The 20782-nt window shown below is 39.7% G+C and overlaps 1 protein-coding gene and 1 pseudogene across 5 annotated transcripts in view; both read left to right on the top strand.

Moving 5' to 3' along the window:
* Nucleotides 1-3409, top strand: part of COL4A5 (collagen type IV alpha 5 chain) — a 271709-nt gene extending 268300 nt beyond the window's left edge. For all 5 annotated transcript variants that reach the window (XM_060183117.1, XM_060183115.1, XM_060183116.1 and 2 more), the window contains 3 exons: nt 140-312; nt 1374-1478; nt 3378-3409. In XM_060183117.1, the coding sequence (XP_060039100.1) occupies nt 140-312; nt 1374-1455 (255 nt within the window). In that variant the 3' untranslated portion in view covers nt 1456-1478; nt 3378-3409. The remainder of the gene's footprint in view (nt 1-139; nt 313-1373; nt 1479-3377) is intronic.
* A 15687-nt stretch (nt 3410-19096) lies between these two features.
* Nucleotides 19097-19508, top strand: LOC103120152 (small ribosomal subunit protein eS26-like; annotated as a pseudogene).
* The last annotated feature ends 1274 nt before the right edge of the window (nt 19509-20782 follow it).

Below are 20782 nucleotides of genomic sequence, written 5' to 3'. Positions count from 1 at the left end.
CAGTGTAGATGCTGCCATCACTTTTGTCCTAGTTCCTTTTCTGGTTTTGGTTTGACTGAGTGCAGTACAGAGCTTTGTGTCATCACTCTTGCTTCATGGCATATGAATGTTGTGACACATTTTCTCTTGTCTTTTCTAGCACACAAGTGCAGGCGCAGAGGGATCAGGACAAGCCCTGGCCTCCCCTGGTTCCTGTTTGGAAGAATTTCGTTCTGCTCCCTTCATTGAATGTCATGGACGTGGTACCTGCAACTACTATGCTAATTCCTACAGCTTTTGGTTGGCAACTGTAGATGCATCAGACATGTTCAGGTAAGGTGCTTTTTTAGTTTTGATCTTAAGCTTCCTTAGAGATAACGGGGAACAGAGAAAATTTCTGAATGATATACCCACCAAATGTTAGGAATTTAGTGGACTGTGTCCTATAATCTTGCTTTTCTCTTCATATATATGAAATAGATGAGGAAAACAGATGTAACTAGTAACAGCTGCATGTGACTTGAGATGACTTGGTAGTAATTCTTCCATAGCAAAATAGAACAAGGAAAGGTTATATGATTACTCAGTAAAAAGTGAGCAGCTATCCAGCTGGATGGAAGCTATCCCAGGAATTGGAGCTATACTCTATTCCTTGCCCCACCTAGTAGCTTCCCATCTAAAGGATATTTCCAAAACTCTCCAAAAAGTGTCTCCTTTTTTTAATGTTTTAAAAATATTTATTTATTGGATAGAGACAGAGAAACCGAGATGCAAGGGGATGATAGAGGGAGAAAGAAAGAGAGACGCCCGAAGCATTGCTTGATCATTTGTGAAGCTTTCTCCTCGCAGATAGGAACGAGGGCCCTGAACCTGGGTCTTTACACATAGAAACATGTACGCTTAACTGGGAGCTCAGCCTCCTAGTCCCCACACAAGTCCTTCAGGGAGCAAAACCACGTATAATACATGTACCTCACGATATTTCTCTAAGGTTTATTTTAGTTGAAATGTAGTCTTACTTATTGATTCTTGGCAATTACCAATAATTTGTCTTTATTATTTATTATATTTAGGAAATTCCTGGGTGCTGTGTGTTCTCATGTATTCATCATCTGTGTTTCAGGTCCCCCCTCATTCTAGAACTACTAGAAAATGTGTAAGAGAAAGAAAGGGTTAATAGACAAAGACAGTAGTAATAAGAAGAAGCATCATAAAAGTATGATTACTAGTGACTCCAGTTATACCAGTCACCATAGTAGGTCACATTGCCTAAAAGTTTACCATTAAGTCATCAGGAAAACTTAAACACAAAGAGAATACTTGAGTATGAATTTGATCAGTAGTATAATTGAAATACCTGAAAAGGCCTTATCAGGTACCTTCTCATTTTACAGCAAACCTCAGTCAGAAACACTGAAAGCAGGAGACTTGAGGACCCGTATTAGTCGCTGTCAAGTGTGTATGAAGAGGACATAACACTTTGAAGAATTCCTTATGTGACATATATATATATATATATATGTACATGCATACATATATATATATACATATATATATATATATATACATGTAATTCCCAGAATGCAATGTTTCACTTTCCCCAACTACTAATGCTGCCACCGATGGTGCTATTATATATATATGACCAAGAGAACATGCTGACTAGTACCCACAAGGTTTCCGATGTACCTCATCAGTGTGCCAGAGCAATGTCTCTATTATTGTTTTTACAAAAGAAATAAGTAAATGAATTTATATTTGGGGGTCCAGAATGACTTTCTCCAGGGATTATAAGATGAAGATTATATATTTTGCCTAGTAACTAAAACGGCATGCAAAAAATTCAATTAAGAGAAGAATCAGACTGAGTAAATTAAAAGACTGCAGTTTGGGGGAAGAATTATTGTTATGGTGCTACTAATCCTACTGTATCCCAGATTTTTAATATAAAACTGTTAAGCTTATTTTGTTCTGTAAGTAAAAAATGTGTATATTGTGTAAACAGCTTTTTGTTCAAAATGTTGATTCATTTAGATGTGACTTGACATGAATGTCTCTACAGAAAATGTAAGAAAACCCAAAATTCCTATAGTAGGATTTTTATATCCATGTTTATCAAAGTGAAAAATTTAAATGCTTGCTTCAAATAACTACTGAGAGTAAATTTATTTTGAGCTTTTATCTCTATGTTCTTATTTGAATATTAAAATAAGTCATTTTAGTCAATTTAATTTTAAATGTTTATGTTGTATACTAATTTTTTTTTTGGCCTCCAGGATTGTCACTGGGGCTCAGTGCCTGTGCTACAAATCCGTTGCTCCTGTAGGCCACTTTTTTCCATTTTGTTGTCCTTGTTGTTATTGATGTTGGATAGGACAGAGAGAAGTCCAGAAAGGAGGAAAAGAAGACAGCGAGGGGGAGGGAAAGATAGAGACCTGCAGACCTGCTTCACCACTGGTGAAGAGTCCCCCCCCCTGCAGGTGGGGAGCCAGGGGCTTGAACTGGCATCCATATGCCTGTCCTTGTGCTTGGCACCATGTGTGCTTAACCAGCTGTGCTACTTCCAGGCCCCTGCAAATCAAATTCTTAATATCCAATGGAACAGTCTCTCTCTCTCTCTATCCCTCTATCTCTTCCTCCCCCCCTTATTCTTCAAGGTACACTTAGCTCCAAATGCCTCCAGTTTTAATGTTTGTTACATCTTGTTTTTGCTCACTCCTGGCTAGGCAAGGTTCTCCTAAATAATTTTGAGAAAAAAAATAGAAACAATTATCAGTTCTTTCCCCTATGCATCATATGTAATAATTATTCTCCTGTGGTCTCTTCTTCTACAAGAACTGGGAAAATAATGGTTAGTCCCTCTTCAATTACAAAAAAAAATGTTTCTGACCTTTTATTAAATTTCTATCATAAATAGTCATAGAAAGCATTATGCCCTTACGGTCATTGTCTCACTTAATGATCTTAACTCACAATACCAATCTAATTAAAGATATCATATGCTGTAAACACGGTTTGTTGTGTGTAAATTTAGCCAATGTATTAAAATCTCCTCATCTGTAGACTACAAACTTTGCATGAACATTATTAGCTCGAAATATTTTAGCAATTGCATATGCAACTAGTCTTTGTGTTTTTCAAATCTCCATATCCTCAGCTCTGCTTTGTTGTTTGAAATATATGAACTCAATCTATTCTAGGACTTTGTCATTAACATTCTCTTGCTACTGAGTGTTCAAAGGTTATTCTAATATCACTGATTCAGTAGTTATCTACCCTGAGTTTTGCAGTCATACAGTTAATAAGTCTCCTGAAAGCAGGAGACTTGAGGACCGTAGTAGTAGTCGATGTCAAGTGTGTATGAAGAGGACATAACATTTTGAAGAATTCTTTATGTGTTAACTGTGACATATATATATATATATATATATATATATATATATATACACATTTAATTCCCAGAATTATTTTTGCCACATAGATTATCAATGAATGAGTACTTCTGCTTAATACTTTAACAAGTAGCTATTACATGTGCTATCCAGGATACCAGTGTAGACACACTAATCACTTCCAGGCTTCCAAGGTGGAACATCTTGTGGTTGTATAGTATCTTTCTTTCCTAAATCACTTCATGGGTGCAGGGAGTTAATAGTTTGCAGTACAGTTGGTGACACATGGGTACAATCCCTCATCTTCCTGTGATAAGTCTCTTACTTGGTTATATTTTAATAACATTTTCTAGTTCCCATGGTGTCTATGAGTTTCTTTACCTCAGTTGACATGTTTAGTTGAAAACCCATTGGCCATGCCAAGCCATAAAAAGTTTATTCTATGTTAATCACAAGAGGGCACTATTGTCTATGGAAACAAATAAGCATGTGTAATGCTACCTTAAGTTGGTTGCTGATAGTGATAATGGAATTGTCTAAAGCCCTGTGTACAGATTCCTTGTTTTAAGCATCATTTACTCTTTCACTCTCAAAAAGATCAATAGCAATTATTTTGAAAGGTGTCCCAGTTTCCCATTGTCTGCAGCCAAAATAAGGGTCAGTTCTGCTGTTGAAGGTTCTCTTAAGGGATTTATTAGGGATTAACTCTTACTATGCCTTTTAACACAGGAGCAGTGTCCTTTTTGTTTGCGCAGAACTTCAGTTGGCTTCTTTAGCAGAAGAAATTCTATTCTCAATCTGGACTATACAAACACCTCCATTCTCAGACAACTCCTAATGAATTGAATAATAACCATGCCATTTCCATTTGGAGCAATCATTTCTGTAGAATTTGGTTCAGGATATTCGGAAGATATGTATGGTGGAAATACTCAATGGTGGGACACTCACTACAGTATAAATTCAAATATACCTATCTTCACATCTCCACAGCAACAAATAGTGGATACATGGTGGTAGTTGTAGGGCACCAGGATAACAACCCAAAATCAACTCAGAAAAATATGTGTTCACTACAATAAGTATAATGCTACTGAGAAAAATACAAAGTAGCAGAGTGGTGGCACAAAGGAGCTAGGCAGTGGTGCCGCAGGTTAAGTGCACATGGCGGAAAGTGCAGGGAGTGGCATCAGGATCCAGGTTTGAGTCCTGGGCTCTCCACCTACAGGGAGGTCACTTCACAGTTGGTGAAGCATGTCTGCAGGTGTCTATCTTTCTCTCCCCCTCTCTATCTTCCCCTCCTCTCTCCATTTCTCTCTGTCCTATCCAACAACAAGGGAAGCAATAACAACAACAATAATAAACAACAAGGGCAACAAAAGGAAAAAAAGAATACTTACGATATTAGATATATACTCCCAGTATGTGCTACTAAGAGCTATTCTATCATTTTTGTATTTTTAATTTTTACATAAGATTTACTACTACAAATTTTTACTAATTCCAGGATAGATTAGGATAGAACATGAGGTATTTTTCCAGCAGCAGCTACTCAAAAGAAGCTGACTCATCAACCTGTTCCCTAATAGAAGAACAGGCTAAAAATTACATTTATGTGACCTTAATTCTGTATTTCTGTATGAATCTATAACAGGCCCAATGTTCAGTCCCACAGATAGCAAATTTCTAATGTTATACACGTTCATGTCAGATATATATTTTTTTTCCTTTCCCCTGATCCTCAAGGCATTTTTCAACTTGTTTTGTACCCCTAGGCAATTCCTCTCTATTCTCACTTCTCACTGGATTCAAGCAATGGGATGCCCCTAGGAGATTAGAGATTGATAGAGAAGACTGAGGTTAGGGTATTTATTTCCATGGGGCCTATGGGTCTCAGGTTTTCTTGTGTCTCTTTATAAAATGTCCCTGCACCCATCAAGATAGCCTGCTCTTATTAATGATCTCCCTCAGTGGTTCTAGTAATACCATAAAACTTCTACTCCCAACTATTTTGGACCCCTTACATACTACCCATAATTTTTGAACTAAACTCAGATTATCCTAATTTAAGACTATTTGCTGTTGATATGCCAAAAAACATACAACTACTTCTACTTTCAAAACTTAGGGGTATTGCTTTATTAAGTATGAGACAAAGGAGGGTGAGTTGATAAAACTGACATACATGATTTTTCGTTATCCATATTTAACTGACGGAAAAGCCAGCAGAAATATGATTTCACTTCTCTTAATCTGAGATATAGTTTGCAGAGTTTCATTAAAAGCATTCTAAGGTGAAATGAGAAAAACTATTATGGTTGTGACCCTGAATTATTTGACTTTTTCAAACATTGTCCCACTGAATATCTAGATGCTGACTTCTGACTCCTGTCTCCCAGGTGGTTACTTAGCTTGTTCCGTGCTGTTCCAAATGAAGCATCCCAGTCGCATCATTGGCAAACTAGAGTCTATGCACCAGTAACAGATCTCGGTGCTCATGAGAGAAAAGTCCTGGTAGAATAACTTCAGCCAGCAAGGTTGTTCAAACCATGTATACATGTCTACCACCAGAATAAACAGTACAATTTCTGAACTGTTGCTCAGCTAGCAAATAGACATTTTACAGAATGTAGAACAATTGGTTTTCTAGTCTCCAGAGCCTCTTTGAGAAATTAGCATGCAGAAGTACTTCAGACCTGCTTCTTTTTGGCTCACCAAGGGCACCTTAACCACAGCTATGGATGGTGTGACAGGCTCTAAAGCCAAAGGCCACCAGACCACTTGCTAAATTTAGCCAGTGCTATTTGGAGTCTACTAAGAAGTAAATACAGTTCTTTTCCCAGGTGAAATAGTTTTCTAGTTGATGTCCTCAGGACCTGTAAAATGCTTTCTATTGTCAGTCTATCACATGTCACCATGTAACTGTTTTCTGTAACGCCATAAAAGGCTGTTAATTCTGGGGCCCTATTCAGGGAGTCCTGAGATTCCCAAACAGACATGATGGGACTAGACCTCAAATAAATCCCTCTCTCCATTGTTACCAGTCATCTCTATCAGGAATAACAAAACAGACTCCTTTGTGGGGGCCCCCATAGGACCTTGCCCTCAATTTGGATCAACAATGGTAGAGAATGTTCCATCCTCTGAAGGGAGCATGGACAACATACTCTATGCTACACCTGAGGAAGATGGGTTCTGATATTGGGGCAGCTTGGAATGTTCCTACTCATGACCACAGAATGTGAGCTCAGATCTATAGGGATGCAGACATCACATAGGCTCCTAAGCTGAATATGGGCCCCAGATCATGTCAAATCGATGTCATTTACAGTCAACAAAATTTATAACCCTTTTCCCATATTAGGGAGCTACTTTCTTCCCTGATCCATCTTTCTGGTCCTTTTTCCAGCCATGACATCATCTACCCAAACAACAACTAGGATCCACCTGCATATCAGATTTCAGGCTCAGGGAAAAAAAAAAAACTAGTATAGCCACATGTCCTTTGGAATATAACTAAAATATGCCTACTAGCTATCTACAGAATGAAGGACCCCCCCCCCCCAACACTTCATTTGCACTATTCTAGACTTTAGGTTCATAATTGGTTAACAATTTGTTTGGCTTTGTATATTAACTCTTTTTTCAGCCACCAGGTTCCAGACAACCCCACCAATGTGTCCTGGAGCTCCACTTCCACACTAGGGAAAGAGAAAGACAGGCTGGGAGTATGGATTGACCAATCAACACCGTTGTTCAACAGGGAAGCAATTACAGAAGCCAGACCTTCCACCTTCTGCACCCCACAATTATCTTGATTCCATACTCCTAGAGGGTTAAAGAATAGGAAAGCTATCAGAGGAGGGGATGGGATACAGAGTTCTGGTGGTGGGAATTTTGTGGAGTTGTACCCCTCTTATCCTATGGTTTTGTCAATATTTCCTTTTTATAAATAAAAATTTAAAATAAAAAGGCTGCTGATTCCTCAAAAGAGATTGGAGTAACACTACATATATGTAGTTAAGTGATTATCATTAAAATGCTCTTCACAGGTTAGTTTATCTGAGAGTCAATAACTGTGAGATAGTCAAACAGTACAAAAATTGTCTCCATTTCTCTGATGTAAAAGCTGAGTCTTAAAATGGTAAAGTCACCTTTCCTTCTCTCTTTCTTTCTTTCTTCTCTTTGGTCATGTGTTAAATGGCTGTTCTAACGTCACAGGGAAAATGACTAAATTCTTCCTTACTCAAAAATCTAGTCATCACTATCTAGTCATAAATACATTTACATAAAAATCTGAAGAAGGTTAGTAAGTTAACTGGCATGGGTAGTACACTTACTTTGTAGTGAACCCAACTCAGGTTCAAGTCTGGCTCTCACTATACTGAAGGAAGCTTTGGTGCAATGTATCTCCCCCCTCCCTTAACTCTCTAGCTGATAAACTCTGCCTGGAGTGGTGAAGTCTTAGGGGTAACAAAAATAAGCATAAAAAAACAAACAAAAAAGACCTCAGAATCCAGAGATTAATCACACCACTCATGAGAAGTGATAAGCTGCCTGTTTTGTAAACTTTGGATCCCTGTTAAGAATAAGTGCTCTTTCCCAGAACAATTGAATGCAGTATCCCTCATACTCTTTAAATTTAACTCTTGGAGGTTGGTGACATAACACATTTGGATAGTGACTATTTACCCATGTGTGTGATCCAGATTTGAGCTTGGCCTCCACCAACATTGAAGAAAGCTTAGATCTCAGTGTCTGTCTATCTATCTATCTATCTATCTATCTATCTATCTATCTATCTATCTATCTATCATCTATCATCTATCTTTTCCCTCCATTCCTCTCTTTGTCTCTAAAGAAAATTAACTTTTGATATGAATTGGGAGAAGCATGCTCATATCAGATAATATTGCATCCTCCGATTGCAACCTAATCAACGCAACGAGTGCCACCTCAACATGCTTCAGCTCAGACTGTGTCCAGAGATTTCAAGTGCAGAATGACAACCCATTCAGCTTCATTACTCGGGTGAGACCTTTCCTTTCATGGTATTCTCTAATTCCATACCAGGTGGTTCACTTCCTAACAAAGTCCCAAAACCAAGATATAGACCAGGTTCCAGGAGAAAGAGCATATATATGTTCACACATATCCATAAACTAGGGCAAATATATACCTGAAAGCAGAAGTACACTAGAGTTTTCAGTGAGTACTCCCCCCCCCCCAACACTTCATCTCCACTATTCCAACCTTTGGGTCCATGATTGTTCAACAATTTGTTTGGCTTTGTATGTTAACTCTCTTTTCAGCCACCAGGTTCCAGATGCCATCAGGATGCTGGCCAGGCTTCCCTGGACTGAAGACCCCACTAATGTGTCCTGGAGCTCTGCTTCCCCAGAGACCCCTTCTATTAGAGAAAGAGAGAGGCAGACTGGTAGTATGGATGGACCAGTCAACGACCATGTTTAGCAGGGAAGCAATTACAGAAGCCAGACCTTCCACCTTCTACAACCCACAATGACCCTGGGTCCATGCTCCCAGAGGGATAGAGGATGGGAAAGCTGTTGGAGAGGGGATGGGATATGGAAATTGGGTGGTGGGAATTGTGTGGAGTTTTACCCCTCCTAACCTACGGTTTTGTTAATGTCTCCTTTCTTAAATAAATAAAAAATGAATGAATAAATAAAATGTCTTGAGAAAAAAAAGAAAATTAACTTTTGGATATGATAAGCTTAGAGTAAATCCATTGTCTTAAGACTTTTTTTTAAATTATTTATTGCATAGAGTTAAATCAAGAGGGAAGGGGGAGGAAGGAAAGAGACTTGCAACATTTCTTCACCACTCTGCTAATAAACTTTCCCTCTGCTGGTTGGGACCAGGGCCTTGAACCCAGGTCATTGCTCACAGGGACATCTGCGCTCAGCCAGGTCCACCACAACTGAGGCCCTCCAGATACTCTTGTCTGGTCTTAACCTCTGTAGCTAAAGAATACTTGATGAGTTGGGGCCAGGTAACGGCTCAGTAGAATGCACACATTGCCATGCACAAGGAACTGAGTTTAAGCCCCTATCCACACATGTAGGCAGAAAGCTTCATAAACAGTGGCACAGTGCCCCCCCCCATGTCTCTCTCATGTGCATACGTGATCTTGCTCTCACTCTATCCACAAATAAAGAAAAAGGAAAGGAAAGTTTATGACTTTGGCCTGACATCCACCTTGCATGATTTTTCTTAAGGCTCTTGAATTGAGCCAAGTTCCTGAAAACTGAATGTCCAGGTCTGCAAACCCTCTAGTACTAACAGTTCTTTTTTACATATTTATTTATTTTCCCTTTTTGCTGCCCTTGTTATCATCGTTGTTGTTGTTATTGCTGTCGTTGTTGTTGGATAGGACAGAGAGAAATGAAGAGAGGAGGGGGAGACAGAGAGGGGGAGAGAAAGAGAGACACGTGCAGACCTGCTTCACTGCCTGTGAAACGACTCCCTCACAGGTGGAGAGCTGGGGGCTTGAACCTGGATCCTTATGCTGGTCCTCATGCTTTGCGCCACCTGTGCTTAACCTGCTGTGCTACGCCCAACTCCCAGTGCTAACAGTTCTTAAGTAAAGACCACTATTTTGATTGTTATATAAACTGAAGACTTGCTATATAATGTGTTCCCTATTATGGACCAAAAAAAAAAAAAAAAAGCATCTCTGTGGTGACCCGGGATGTTACACAACAGGTAGAGCAATGGGCTTGCAAGCATGAGGTCTGGAATTTGTTTCCCTGCACTGCATATGCCAAAGTGATGTTCTGGTTCCTTTCTCTCACCCTTCCTCCCTCCCTCCCTCCATCACTTATCTCTCTTGTGTCAATCAATAAATAAAACCTTAAAAATGCTTTGCAAGTGTGAATTTTTCTTTACTTCCAACAGTCTGTCTATACTATGGTAATATATTACCCCCCAGCTTTGAACTGTTATTATTACAGAATACTATAGTTTGAAAAGTTTTGAGCTTCACTCCAGTACATCATCAAAAAGAAACTATGAAAGTGGACATGTTTTTTTTCTTATTTGTAGTCTTATTTGTAATGGGGAAAATTTCTGTCTTTCACTACTAGGTGTGATTTTAGCTGTGTATTTTTCTTTTTTCATATTTATTTGTTATTATTTAACTTGATAGGACAGAGAGCCATTGAAAGGAATGGGAGATAGAGATGGAGAGAGAAAGAATGACATCTATAACAGTGCTTCGCTGCTTGTGAAGCACCCCCCCCCACCTCCTTGCCCGAAGATGGGGACTAGAAGAGGCTTGAAGCTAGGTCCATGCACATAGTAACATGTGTGCTCAACCTTGTGTTGCCACCACTCAATGGCCCCAGCTGTGATTTTTTTTTCATAGACATTCTTAATTGGATTGAAAAATTTTCCATCTATTACTAGTTGCTGTGTATTTTTTTCCATGAAGGATTGTTCAGTATTTTAAATATATTTCTGCACCATTTGAGATTAGTACATGGATCATTTTCTTCATCTCTTAATTAGGTACATCATACTGCTCATTTCTAATGTGTCCTACCAACCATTGGTCAGGAGCTTCTCCTCCTCCTCCTCCTCCTCCTCCTCCTTCTTCCAGCTTTTGCCCTTCTTCTGTAGCCAGTCAACAGCGTCAGGTTGAGCCGCTAGTGCAATAGGAATCAGATGGGAGCACCATGGACAGCACCAAGTGAACCCCATAGACTGTGAAGCATACTCCACTGTCACTCCTCTCAGAGTGCATGTCTTTCACTCTCATTTCTCTCTCTCTCTCCCTCTCTCTCTCTCTCTCTCTCTCTCTCTCTCTCTCTCTCTCCCCTGTCCCCTCTTTCCTCTCCTTACCTTTCTACCTCCTCCCTCCACTCCCCTCTCCAGCTCTTTTTCCCCTTCTTTCTTTTCCCTTCCTCTCCCTGTCCCTTCCCTCCCCTCTTTTCTCCTCCCCTCTTCTTCTCTCCTTCCTTTTTCTGCTCCCCTCCAGTCCCCTTCATTCTTCTCCCATTCTTCTTCCCCCAACCCTTTTCTTCTCCTCCTCTCCTCCTCCTCATTCTCATTCTCATTCTTATTCTCTCTCACTCATTTTAAGCAATGGTCTGGGGAGACTAGCCAGTGATCTCACACATGCACAAGTTCTTCATTTAGTTCCTCAGCACTACATTACATAAAAAGGTTTCACTACGTGTACGTATCTTATTTTATCATTTTTTATATTCCTTTTAAAATACTGTTGAATTCAATTTGCTAGTATTTTGCTGAATAATTGTTTTGCATTAATATTGCAAAGTAATATGGATTGAGTCTACTTTTAGTGTCTTTCACTTTACAATAATCATGTTACTAACTTTAAAGAGTGGCTTAGAAAGACCAAGATCACTTGGACAGTGTGCTGCTTTGCCATGTTCATGACCCAGATTTTGAGTCTGGTCTCCACTACATTAAATGACACTCATGTTTTGTAGTTTTTTTTTTCTATCCTTATTTCTCTCTCTCTCTGTGCATATGTTTAAGAAAAGTAATGATTTAGAAATTTATCCTTCCTCTTTGAATTTTGTGAGAGATTGAATGAAGTGCTTATTAATTCTTCATTAATTTTTTCATAGAATTCATTAGTGAAGATATCTGGTCCTATGTCTTTATATGATGCCTTAATGATTTTTTTACTTAACTGTATTTGTTTTAAGTTTGTGTTAATACTTATATATAAGGCTATAGTTTTATTTTCTTTTTATATATTTAAAAAAGGAGACATTAACAAAACCATAGGATAAGAGGGGTACAACTCCACACAATTCCCACCACCAGATCTCTGTATCCCATCCCCTCCCCTGATAGCTTTCCTAGTCTTTATCTCTCTGAGAGTATGGACCCAAGGTCATTGTGGGATGCAGAAGGTGGAAGGCCTGGCTTCTGTAATTGCTTCCCCACTGAATATGGACGTTGACTGGTCAGTCCATACCCCCAGCCTGCCTCTCTCTTTCCCTAGTAGGGTGGGGCTCTGGGGAATCAGAGCTCCAGGACACATTGGTGGGGTCCTCTGTCCAGGGAAGTATGGTAGGCATCCTGCTAGCATCTGGAACGTGGTAGCTGAAAAGACAGTTAACATACAAAGCCAGACAAATTGTTGACCAATCATGAACCTAAAGGCTAGAATAGTGCAAATGAAGTGTTGGGGGGGGGGATCCTCCATTTTGTAGATAGCTAGTAGCCATATTTTAGTTATATTTCAAAGGACCTGTAGGTATACTAGTTTTTTTTTTCCCCTCTGAGCCTGAAATCTGATAAGCAGGTGGATCCAAGTTATTATCTGGGGAGATGATATCATGGCTGGAAAAGGGACAGAAAGCTGGATCAGGGAAGAGAGTAGCTCCCTAATATGGGAAAGGGGTATAAATATTGTTGACTGTAACCCCCCATCAATCTGATTTGTTCTGGGGCCCATTTTCAGCTTAGGAGCCTATGTGATGTCTGCAACCCTGTAGATCTGAGCTCACATTCTGTGGTCATGAGTAGGAACATTCCAAGCTGCCCCGATATCGACCCATCTTCCTCAGGTGTAGCATAGAGTATGTTGTCCAGCCTCCCTTAGGAGGATGGAACATTCTCTACCATTGTTGATCCAAGTTGAGGGCAAGGTCCTATGGGGGGCCCACAAAGGGGTCTTTTTTGTTGTTCCTGATAGAGATGACCAGTGACAGTGGAGAGAGGGATTTATTTGAGGTCTAGGACAATCATGTCTGTTTGGGAATCTCAGTACCCCTCGACTGGGGCCCCAGCTGATGGGGTGGCCTGATAGTGACTAAAGAGTCATCATTAAAGTATGCCAGTGTCTTGCCCTTATTCAGCTTTTGCAGTCCTGCTTTGCTAAGGTTAGCTTTGGAGTGAGTGAGAGAACTGTAATAGGAAGTAAGTGAGGAGGGTTCCTAAGTATAATTAGACACTATTTCATTAGGAACTTTATACTGACTCACTGCAGACTATTGTGTACTTTTGCTTTCAGGTATATATTTTGCCCTAGTTTATGGATACATGTGAACATATGCTCTATCTCATGGGAGCTGGTCTATATCTGGGTTTTGGGACTTTGTTAGGAAGTGAACCACTTGGAATGGAATTAGAGAATACCATGAAATGAAAGGTCTCACCCAAGTAATGAGGCTAAAGGGTTGTCATTCCACACCTGAGGTCTCTGGACACAGTCTGAAGTGAAGCATGCTGAGGTGGTACTCGTTCCGTTGATTAGGCTGGGATTGGTGGATGCAATATTATTTGATATGAATTGAGAGAAGCATGCAGGAAAGTTTATTTTCTTGTGATGTGCTTCTCTGATTTTCTTGTCAAGATTCTTATATCCTTCATGTCTGGGTTTTACTGAATGAGTTGGGAAGTTTTACTGCAGCTTCCATTTCTTGGGGGGAAATTATGAATGATTGGTACTAGTATTTAAAATATTTTGTACTGGTAACAGTTTAATTTATCTATCCCTAGATTTTACCTGCAGAAATGTTTTATCACTTTATTGATGAAGTGTTGATTGACGTGATTGTTTTTGTCAACAGGGGTACAATATTGTTGTCACAAGAGTATAGTCTGTATCTCCCTGAGATGGGCATCATAATATCTCCTCATCCATCAAAACATCAACCTATGGAATTTTTTAAAATTAATATGATGTGTCTTTGTTTATCTATCCAGCTTTTCATTTCTTCTTATATATTCAGGTATTTTATGTCCTTCTAGAAAATTGTGTACTCCATCTAGCATAAGTAATGCATTCACATGTACTTATTTGTAGAATTGTATAGTCATTTTTCTCCTTGCTTTTATGGGGGGGATTTTAGAGGGTCTTATATTTCTATTAATGCCATCCAGCATCTTGTAAAAGTAAGTAAATAGTAAGGAAATATTTTATACATTTACTTATACTGTTTCCATTTTCAGAGCTTTTACTCATTTGTGTAGATCTAAATTGCACCTTGTATAATTTTCTGTGCACAGGAAGCTTTAACATTTCTTGAAGAACAGTAAGCTGATGAGAAATTTATTCAGCTGTTGTGTATCTGAAAATAAAGCTTTAATTTAAGCTTCAATACAGGAAGCTCTTCTCATTAGGGAGTTCTAAGTAGACAGGGTTTGTTTGTTTTTTATTACCGCCAGTGTTACCACTTGGGCTTTGTGACTGTACTACAATCCACCACTCCCAGAAGCTTTTTTTTTTTTTTTTTTTGCTATTTTTCCATTTCTTATTTCTTGATAGGACAGAGAAAATTGAGAAGGATGAGGCAGATAGAGAGAGAAAGATAAAGAGAGACACTTGCAGCATAGCTTCACTCCTTGTGAAGCTTCACCGTTGCAGGTGAAGGTCGGGTTTGAACTGGGTCTTTGTGCATGGTAATGTATGCATTCAGTCAGGTGTGCCTTTGCCCAGACCCCTGGATTTACTTTTTTTTATCCTAATAGTACTTTAAAATATTTCTCCAGTGACTTCTTATTTACATAATTTCTAGTGAAAAAGTTTCCATAATCTTTTATCTTTGTTCTTCTGTACATAATTTGTGATGTTTTCGGTGCAACTTCATCATCTTTCTTAACCTCAGAATTTACTAAATTTCTGGTATTTAAAGATTTATAACTCGGGAGTCAGGCTGTAGCACAGCGGGTTAAGTGCAGGTGGTGCAAAATGCAAGGACCAGCGTAAGGATCCCCGTTCGAGCCCCCTAGCTTCCCACCTGTAGGGAAAGCGGTGAAGCAGGTCTGCAAGTGCTGCAAGTGTCTATCTTTCTCTCCCCCTCTCTGTCTTCCCCTCCTCTCTCCATTTCTCTCTATCCTATCCAACAACGATGATAACAATAATAACTACAACAATAAAAAAAACAAGGGCAACAAGAGAGAATAAATAAATTTTTTTTAAAAAAAAGACTCATAGCTATCATCAAATTTGGAAAGGTTTTTTCCATTATGTCTTAAAATGTTTTCTGCCCTTCTCAGTTCCTTCATAGATTCCACTCATGTATACTAAGACACATGAAATTGTTCCTCAGCTAACTATTACTCTTTTGATTCTCTTATTTATTTATATTTTTATTTTTTGTTTTATCATCTTTATTTATTTATTGGATAGACATCCAGAAATCAAGAGGAAGGAGGAGACAGAGAAACATCTACAGCCCTGTTCCACCACAAGTGAAGTGTTCCCCCCTGCAAGAGGGGACTGGGGGCTTGAACCTGAGTCCCTGTGCATAGTAACGTGTGCACTCAACCAGGTGCATCACAACCCAGCCCCCTCTTGTTTATATTTGTCTTCCATTATGAATTAAAGTTAAGCACTATTATTTAGTGCTAAATTTTCCATTATTTCCATGTGAGCTATTTTTTAAATTTTTTAATATTTATTTATTTTCCCTTTTGTTGTCCTTGTTTTATCATTGTGGTTATTATTATTGTTACTACTGATGTTGTTGTTGTTGGATAGGACAGAGAGAAATGGAGAGAGGAGAAGACAGAGAGGGGGAAAGAAGGATAGACACCTGCAGACCTGCTTCACCACTTGTAAGGCGACCCCCCTGCAGGTGAGGAGCCTGCGGCTTGAACCAGGATCCTTAAGCTGGACCTTGAGCTGTGTGCCATGTGCGCTTAACCCAATGGGGAGGGTCCTGCAGTAGTGCAGAGGGTTAAGCGCACATGATACACCAGCCTTCCATACCTGAGGTTCCAGAGGTCAAAGGTTGCATCCCAATACCTTATACCAGAACTGAGAAGCTCTCTGGTCTCCAAGCCCCTGTTAAAATACATACATAAATACATACATACATACATGCATAAACTTTAATAAATGACTGATATATATGGAACAACTAGAGATTAAAATAGTTATTTTTTTAAGATAAAAATATCTCAATGGGGAGGGTCCTGCAGTAGTGCAATAATACTTGTCTATCTATAATGAGATGGTTTTAATATATACAGAGAAGATAGAATGAAAGTGGAAAGTCATGCAAATGATTCCTTAAGTCCTTCTGAAGAAGTTGATATGAAACGTAAACATGAGTATCACCATGGAAATCTTGTTATTTTTATTTTTTTCTAAGTTTTTTATTTATAAAAAGGAAACATTGACTAAACTATAGGATAAGAGGGGTAGAACTCTACCCAATTCCCACCACCAGAACTCTGTATCCCATCCCATCTCCTGATAGCTTTCCTATCCTTTAACCCTCTGAGAGTATGGGCCAAAGGTCATTGTGGGATGCAGAAGGTGGAAGGTCTGGCTTCTGTAATTGCTTCCCCACTGAACATGGGCGTTGACAGGTGGATCCATACTCCAGCCTGCCTCTCTCTTTCCCTAGTAGGGAAGGGCTCTGGGGAATTTGAGCTCCAGGACACATTGGTGGGGTTGTCTGTCCAGGGAAGTTTAGTTGGCATCATACTAGCATCTGGGACCTGGTGGCTGAAAAGAGAGTTAACATATAAAGCCAAACATATTATTGACCAATCATGGACCTAAAGGCTGGAATAGTACAGATGAAGAGTTGGGGGCTCCTCCATTTTGCAGATAGCTAGTAGGCATATTTTAGTTATATTCCAAAGTGCCTGTGGCTGTACTAGGTTTTTGGTTTTGTTGTTGTTGTTTGGTTGGTTGTTTATTTTTTCCCCTGCGCCTGAAATCTGTTATGCAGGTAGACCCAAGTTATTGTCTTGGGAGATAATGACATGGCGGGACAAAGGACCAGAAAGCTGGATCTAGGAAGAGAGTAACTCCCTAATATGGGGAAGGGGTATAAATATTATTGACTGTAAACCCCATTGATTTGATGTGATCTGTGGCCCATATTCAGCTTAGGAGCCTATGTGACCTCTGCATCCCTGTGGATCCAACCTCATATTCTGTGGTCATCAGTAGGAACATTCCATGCTGCCCTAGTATCAACCCATCTTCCTCAGGTATAGCATAGAGTATGTTGTCCATCCTCCCTTCTGGGGATGGAACATCCTCTACCATTGTTGATCCAATTTGAGGGCAAGGTCCTATGGGGCCCCAGAAAGGGGTCTATTGTGTTGTTCCTGATAGAAATGAACTGTAACAATGGAGAGAGGGATTTATTTGAGGTCTAGGCACATCATGTCTGTTTGGGAATCTCAGGACTCCCAGTTTAGGGCCCCAGCTGATGAGGTGGACTGATAGTGACTAAAATGTCATCCTTAAAGTATGCCAGGCTCTTGCCCTTATTCAGCTTTTGCAGTCCTTGCTTTGATAAGGTTAGCTTTGGAGTGTGTGAGAGAACTATAATAGGAAGTTGGTGAGGAGGGAATCTAAGAATAAGTAGTTCATTATGAACCTTATACTGACTCACCACAGACTATTGTGTATTTTTGCTTTCAGGTATATATTTTGCCCTAATTTATGGATACATGTGAACATATGCTCTATCTCATGGGACCTGGTCTATATCTAAGTTTTGGGACTTTGTTAGGAAACGAACCTCCTGGAATGGAATTAGAGAATACTATGAAAGGACAATTACCAATTGTGCTGCTAGGAACATAGGTGTACACATTTCCTTTTGGTTGGGTGTTATGGAGTCCTTGGGGTATATCCCTGGGAGAAGAATTACTGGGTTACATGGAAGGTCCATGTTTAGTCTTGTGGGAGTTCTCCAGACTGCTCTCCAGAGAGGCTGGACCAATTTACATTCCCACCAGCAGTGCAGAAAGGTTCCTCTGTCTCCACAGCCTCTCCAGCATTTGTTGATGCTGTCCTTTTTGATGTATGCCATTCTCACAGGGGTGAGGTGATATCTCAATGTTGTCTTTATTTGCATTTCTCTGACAATCAGCAACCTGGAGCAATTTTTCATGTGTTTGTTAGCCTTTTGGATCTCTTCTGTAGTGAATGTTCTGTTCATATCCTCTGCCCATTTTTGGATGGGGGGAATCTTTTTAAATTTCCCATGCATCTAATTCCTTGAAAATGATTTGAAAAAACTTGCAAATTATGTTCTTGGAAGTAAAGGTGTGGAAATACAAAATCAAGTGTAAGTTTCAAATTTTTCTATCCACACTATCTGCTTTCTGCTTCAACATTTCTTTCCTCCCTTTGTTATTGAGATGTTAATTCATATTATTATCAGTGAAATAGAAAACCTTACAAAGAGTATTTTGAGACTGAAAAGGAAAGGAGGTATATTGCTCCTTGTTTGAATCTCTGGACCCTACTGTAGAATATTAAATCAAATGAGTGGTTTCCCCCTAAACTCTCTGACTTATTTCTAAGTAAGTTTCCTCTATTTGTCTAGCACAGCACTGGTGTTACTGACAAATGCCGGTGTAACATGCAACAGTGGTTCCTAATTGCTTTAGTATTTATCATGCACAAGAGACAGTAGGCAAGTTGTCTCATTTTGTACAGCTTCATTGCATTTCTTATCTCTGAAGTACACATACGCAGCAAACTGAGATTTAAGGTAGCTTCCTAAAAACTAGCATCTATTAAACATTCATATCTTGGAAGGCAGAAATGAATTGGTTTTTCTAAAATAGAATATAGTTCAACCTCATTCTGTAAACTAATTTTGCATATTTCTCTGTTGTGTATTTTGTAAGTAGAGATCATGGTTTGGTTTACCCATATGCTCATAACTATATTTTCTAGGTTTTGCCTTTGGGCAGTTTTTAAAAAATAATTTTGGCTCTCTCGGGTCCTCGCTTCCAAGATGACCAAGAAAAGAAGGAGCAGTAGCCTTGCAAGAAGGGCTGCAGCCACGTGCAGCCTATTTGCTGCACCAACTGAGCCCGATTCGTTCCCAAGGACAAGGCCATTAAGAAGTTTGTCATTCAAAACATAGTAGAAGCCGCCACCATCAGGGATATCTCCGAAGCGAGTGTCTTCGACGCTTAAGTGCTTCCCAAACTGTATGTGAAATTACATTACTGTGTGAGTTGCGTCATTCACAGCAAGGTGGTGAGGAATCACTCCCGTGAAGCCAGGAAGGACCGCACACCCCCGCCACTGTTTAAACCCTCAGGTGCTGCTCCATGACCTCCACCAAAGCCTATGTAAGAATTCTGACCTGGAGAAAAGCAGTCTTGAGAAAAAATAAAATGGGGTTTACACTGTAAAAAAAACTTTTTTGGGGGTGGGGGATGTCTGGCTATAGTGCAGTGGGTTAAGTGTACGTGGCACAAAGCACAAGGACTGGCATAAGGATCCTGGTTCTAGCCCCCAGTTCCCCACCTGCAGTGGAATCGCTTTACAGGCAGTGAAGCAGGTCTGCCGGTGTCTATCTTTCTCTCCTCCTCTCTGTCTTCCCTTCCTCTCTCCATTTCTCTCTGTCCTATCCAACAATGACGACATCAATAATAATCAACAATAATAACTACAACAACAATGAAAAAACAACAGCAAGGACAACAAAAGGGAAAACAAATAAATATAAAAAAATCATTTGGGTGCATTTCCAAGATGCCCTATGGGTCAGTTAGCCCCTAGTAATATTTTTCCTATGCAGCCACTGAGGGTGCTTAACTAGTGAACGCTTAAGCATGTTTTATGATTGAAAAAAACAGTACCCCTTCAAATTCCATAGCCTGCATGTGGCTACTATGTACAAGTGTAGAAGCTGAAGTTGTGTTCATGCACTTTTCCAGGCAGATCTAGCCAGATGATTCTCACTGCTGAAGCAGTCATATTGATTATGCTTTCTGTTCCATTAATTCGGTTCTCATTTAATATGGCTCACCAATTAAGACTACAAAGAAAATGTAGGCTGGGGCTGGGTGGTGATGCAACAAACAGGTAGAGTACACGTCACCATGCACAAAGACCTAGGTTCAAGCTCGCTGACCCACCTGCAGGGAGAAACTTCACAAATGGTGAAGTAGTGCTACAGGTGTCTCTCTTTCTCTCTCTCTTTCACTCCCTTCTTTCCTCTCAATATCTCCCTGTCTCTATAAAAATAAACAATGTTAATAAAATTAGCACTGAAAAAAATGTGGACTGATAAGTATAGGTGGGACTATTTGTGAGGGGCTGGCTGACATGAATAACATATTTAAGCTATGCTTTGACACATATAGGTCATCTCCCTTGAATTGGGTGTTAATAGTTGCTAAACACTCACACACACACACACACATGAGCACACGCACACACACCTCTTAAAATATTTATTTATTCCCTTTTGTTGCCCTTGTTGTAGTTATTACTGTTGCTCTTATTGATGTCATTGTTGTTGGATAGGACAGAGAGAAATGGAAAGAGAAAGGGAATGGGGGGAGAAAGATAGACACCTGCAGACCTGCTTCACTGCTTGTGAAGCGACTCCCCTGCAGGTTTGAGCCGGGAGCTCAAACCGGGATCCTTACACCAGTCCTTGCACTTTGCACCACATGAGTGAGCT

Source organism: Erinaceus europaeus, chromosome X (genome assembly GCF_950295315.1).
Source record: "Erinaceus europaeus chromosome X, mEriEur2.1, whole genome shotgun sequence".
Lineage (NCBI taxonomy): Eukaryota > Metazoa > Chordata > Mammalia > Eulipotyphla > Erinaceidae > Erinaceus > Erinaceus europaeus.
This window is presented reverse-complemented; position numbering and strand designations above follow the sequence as displayed.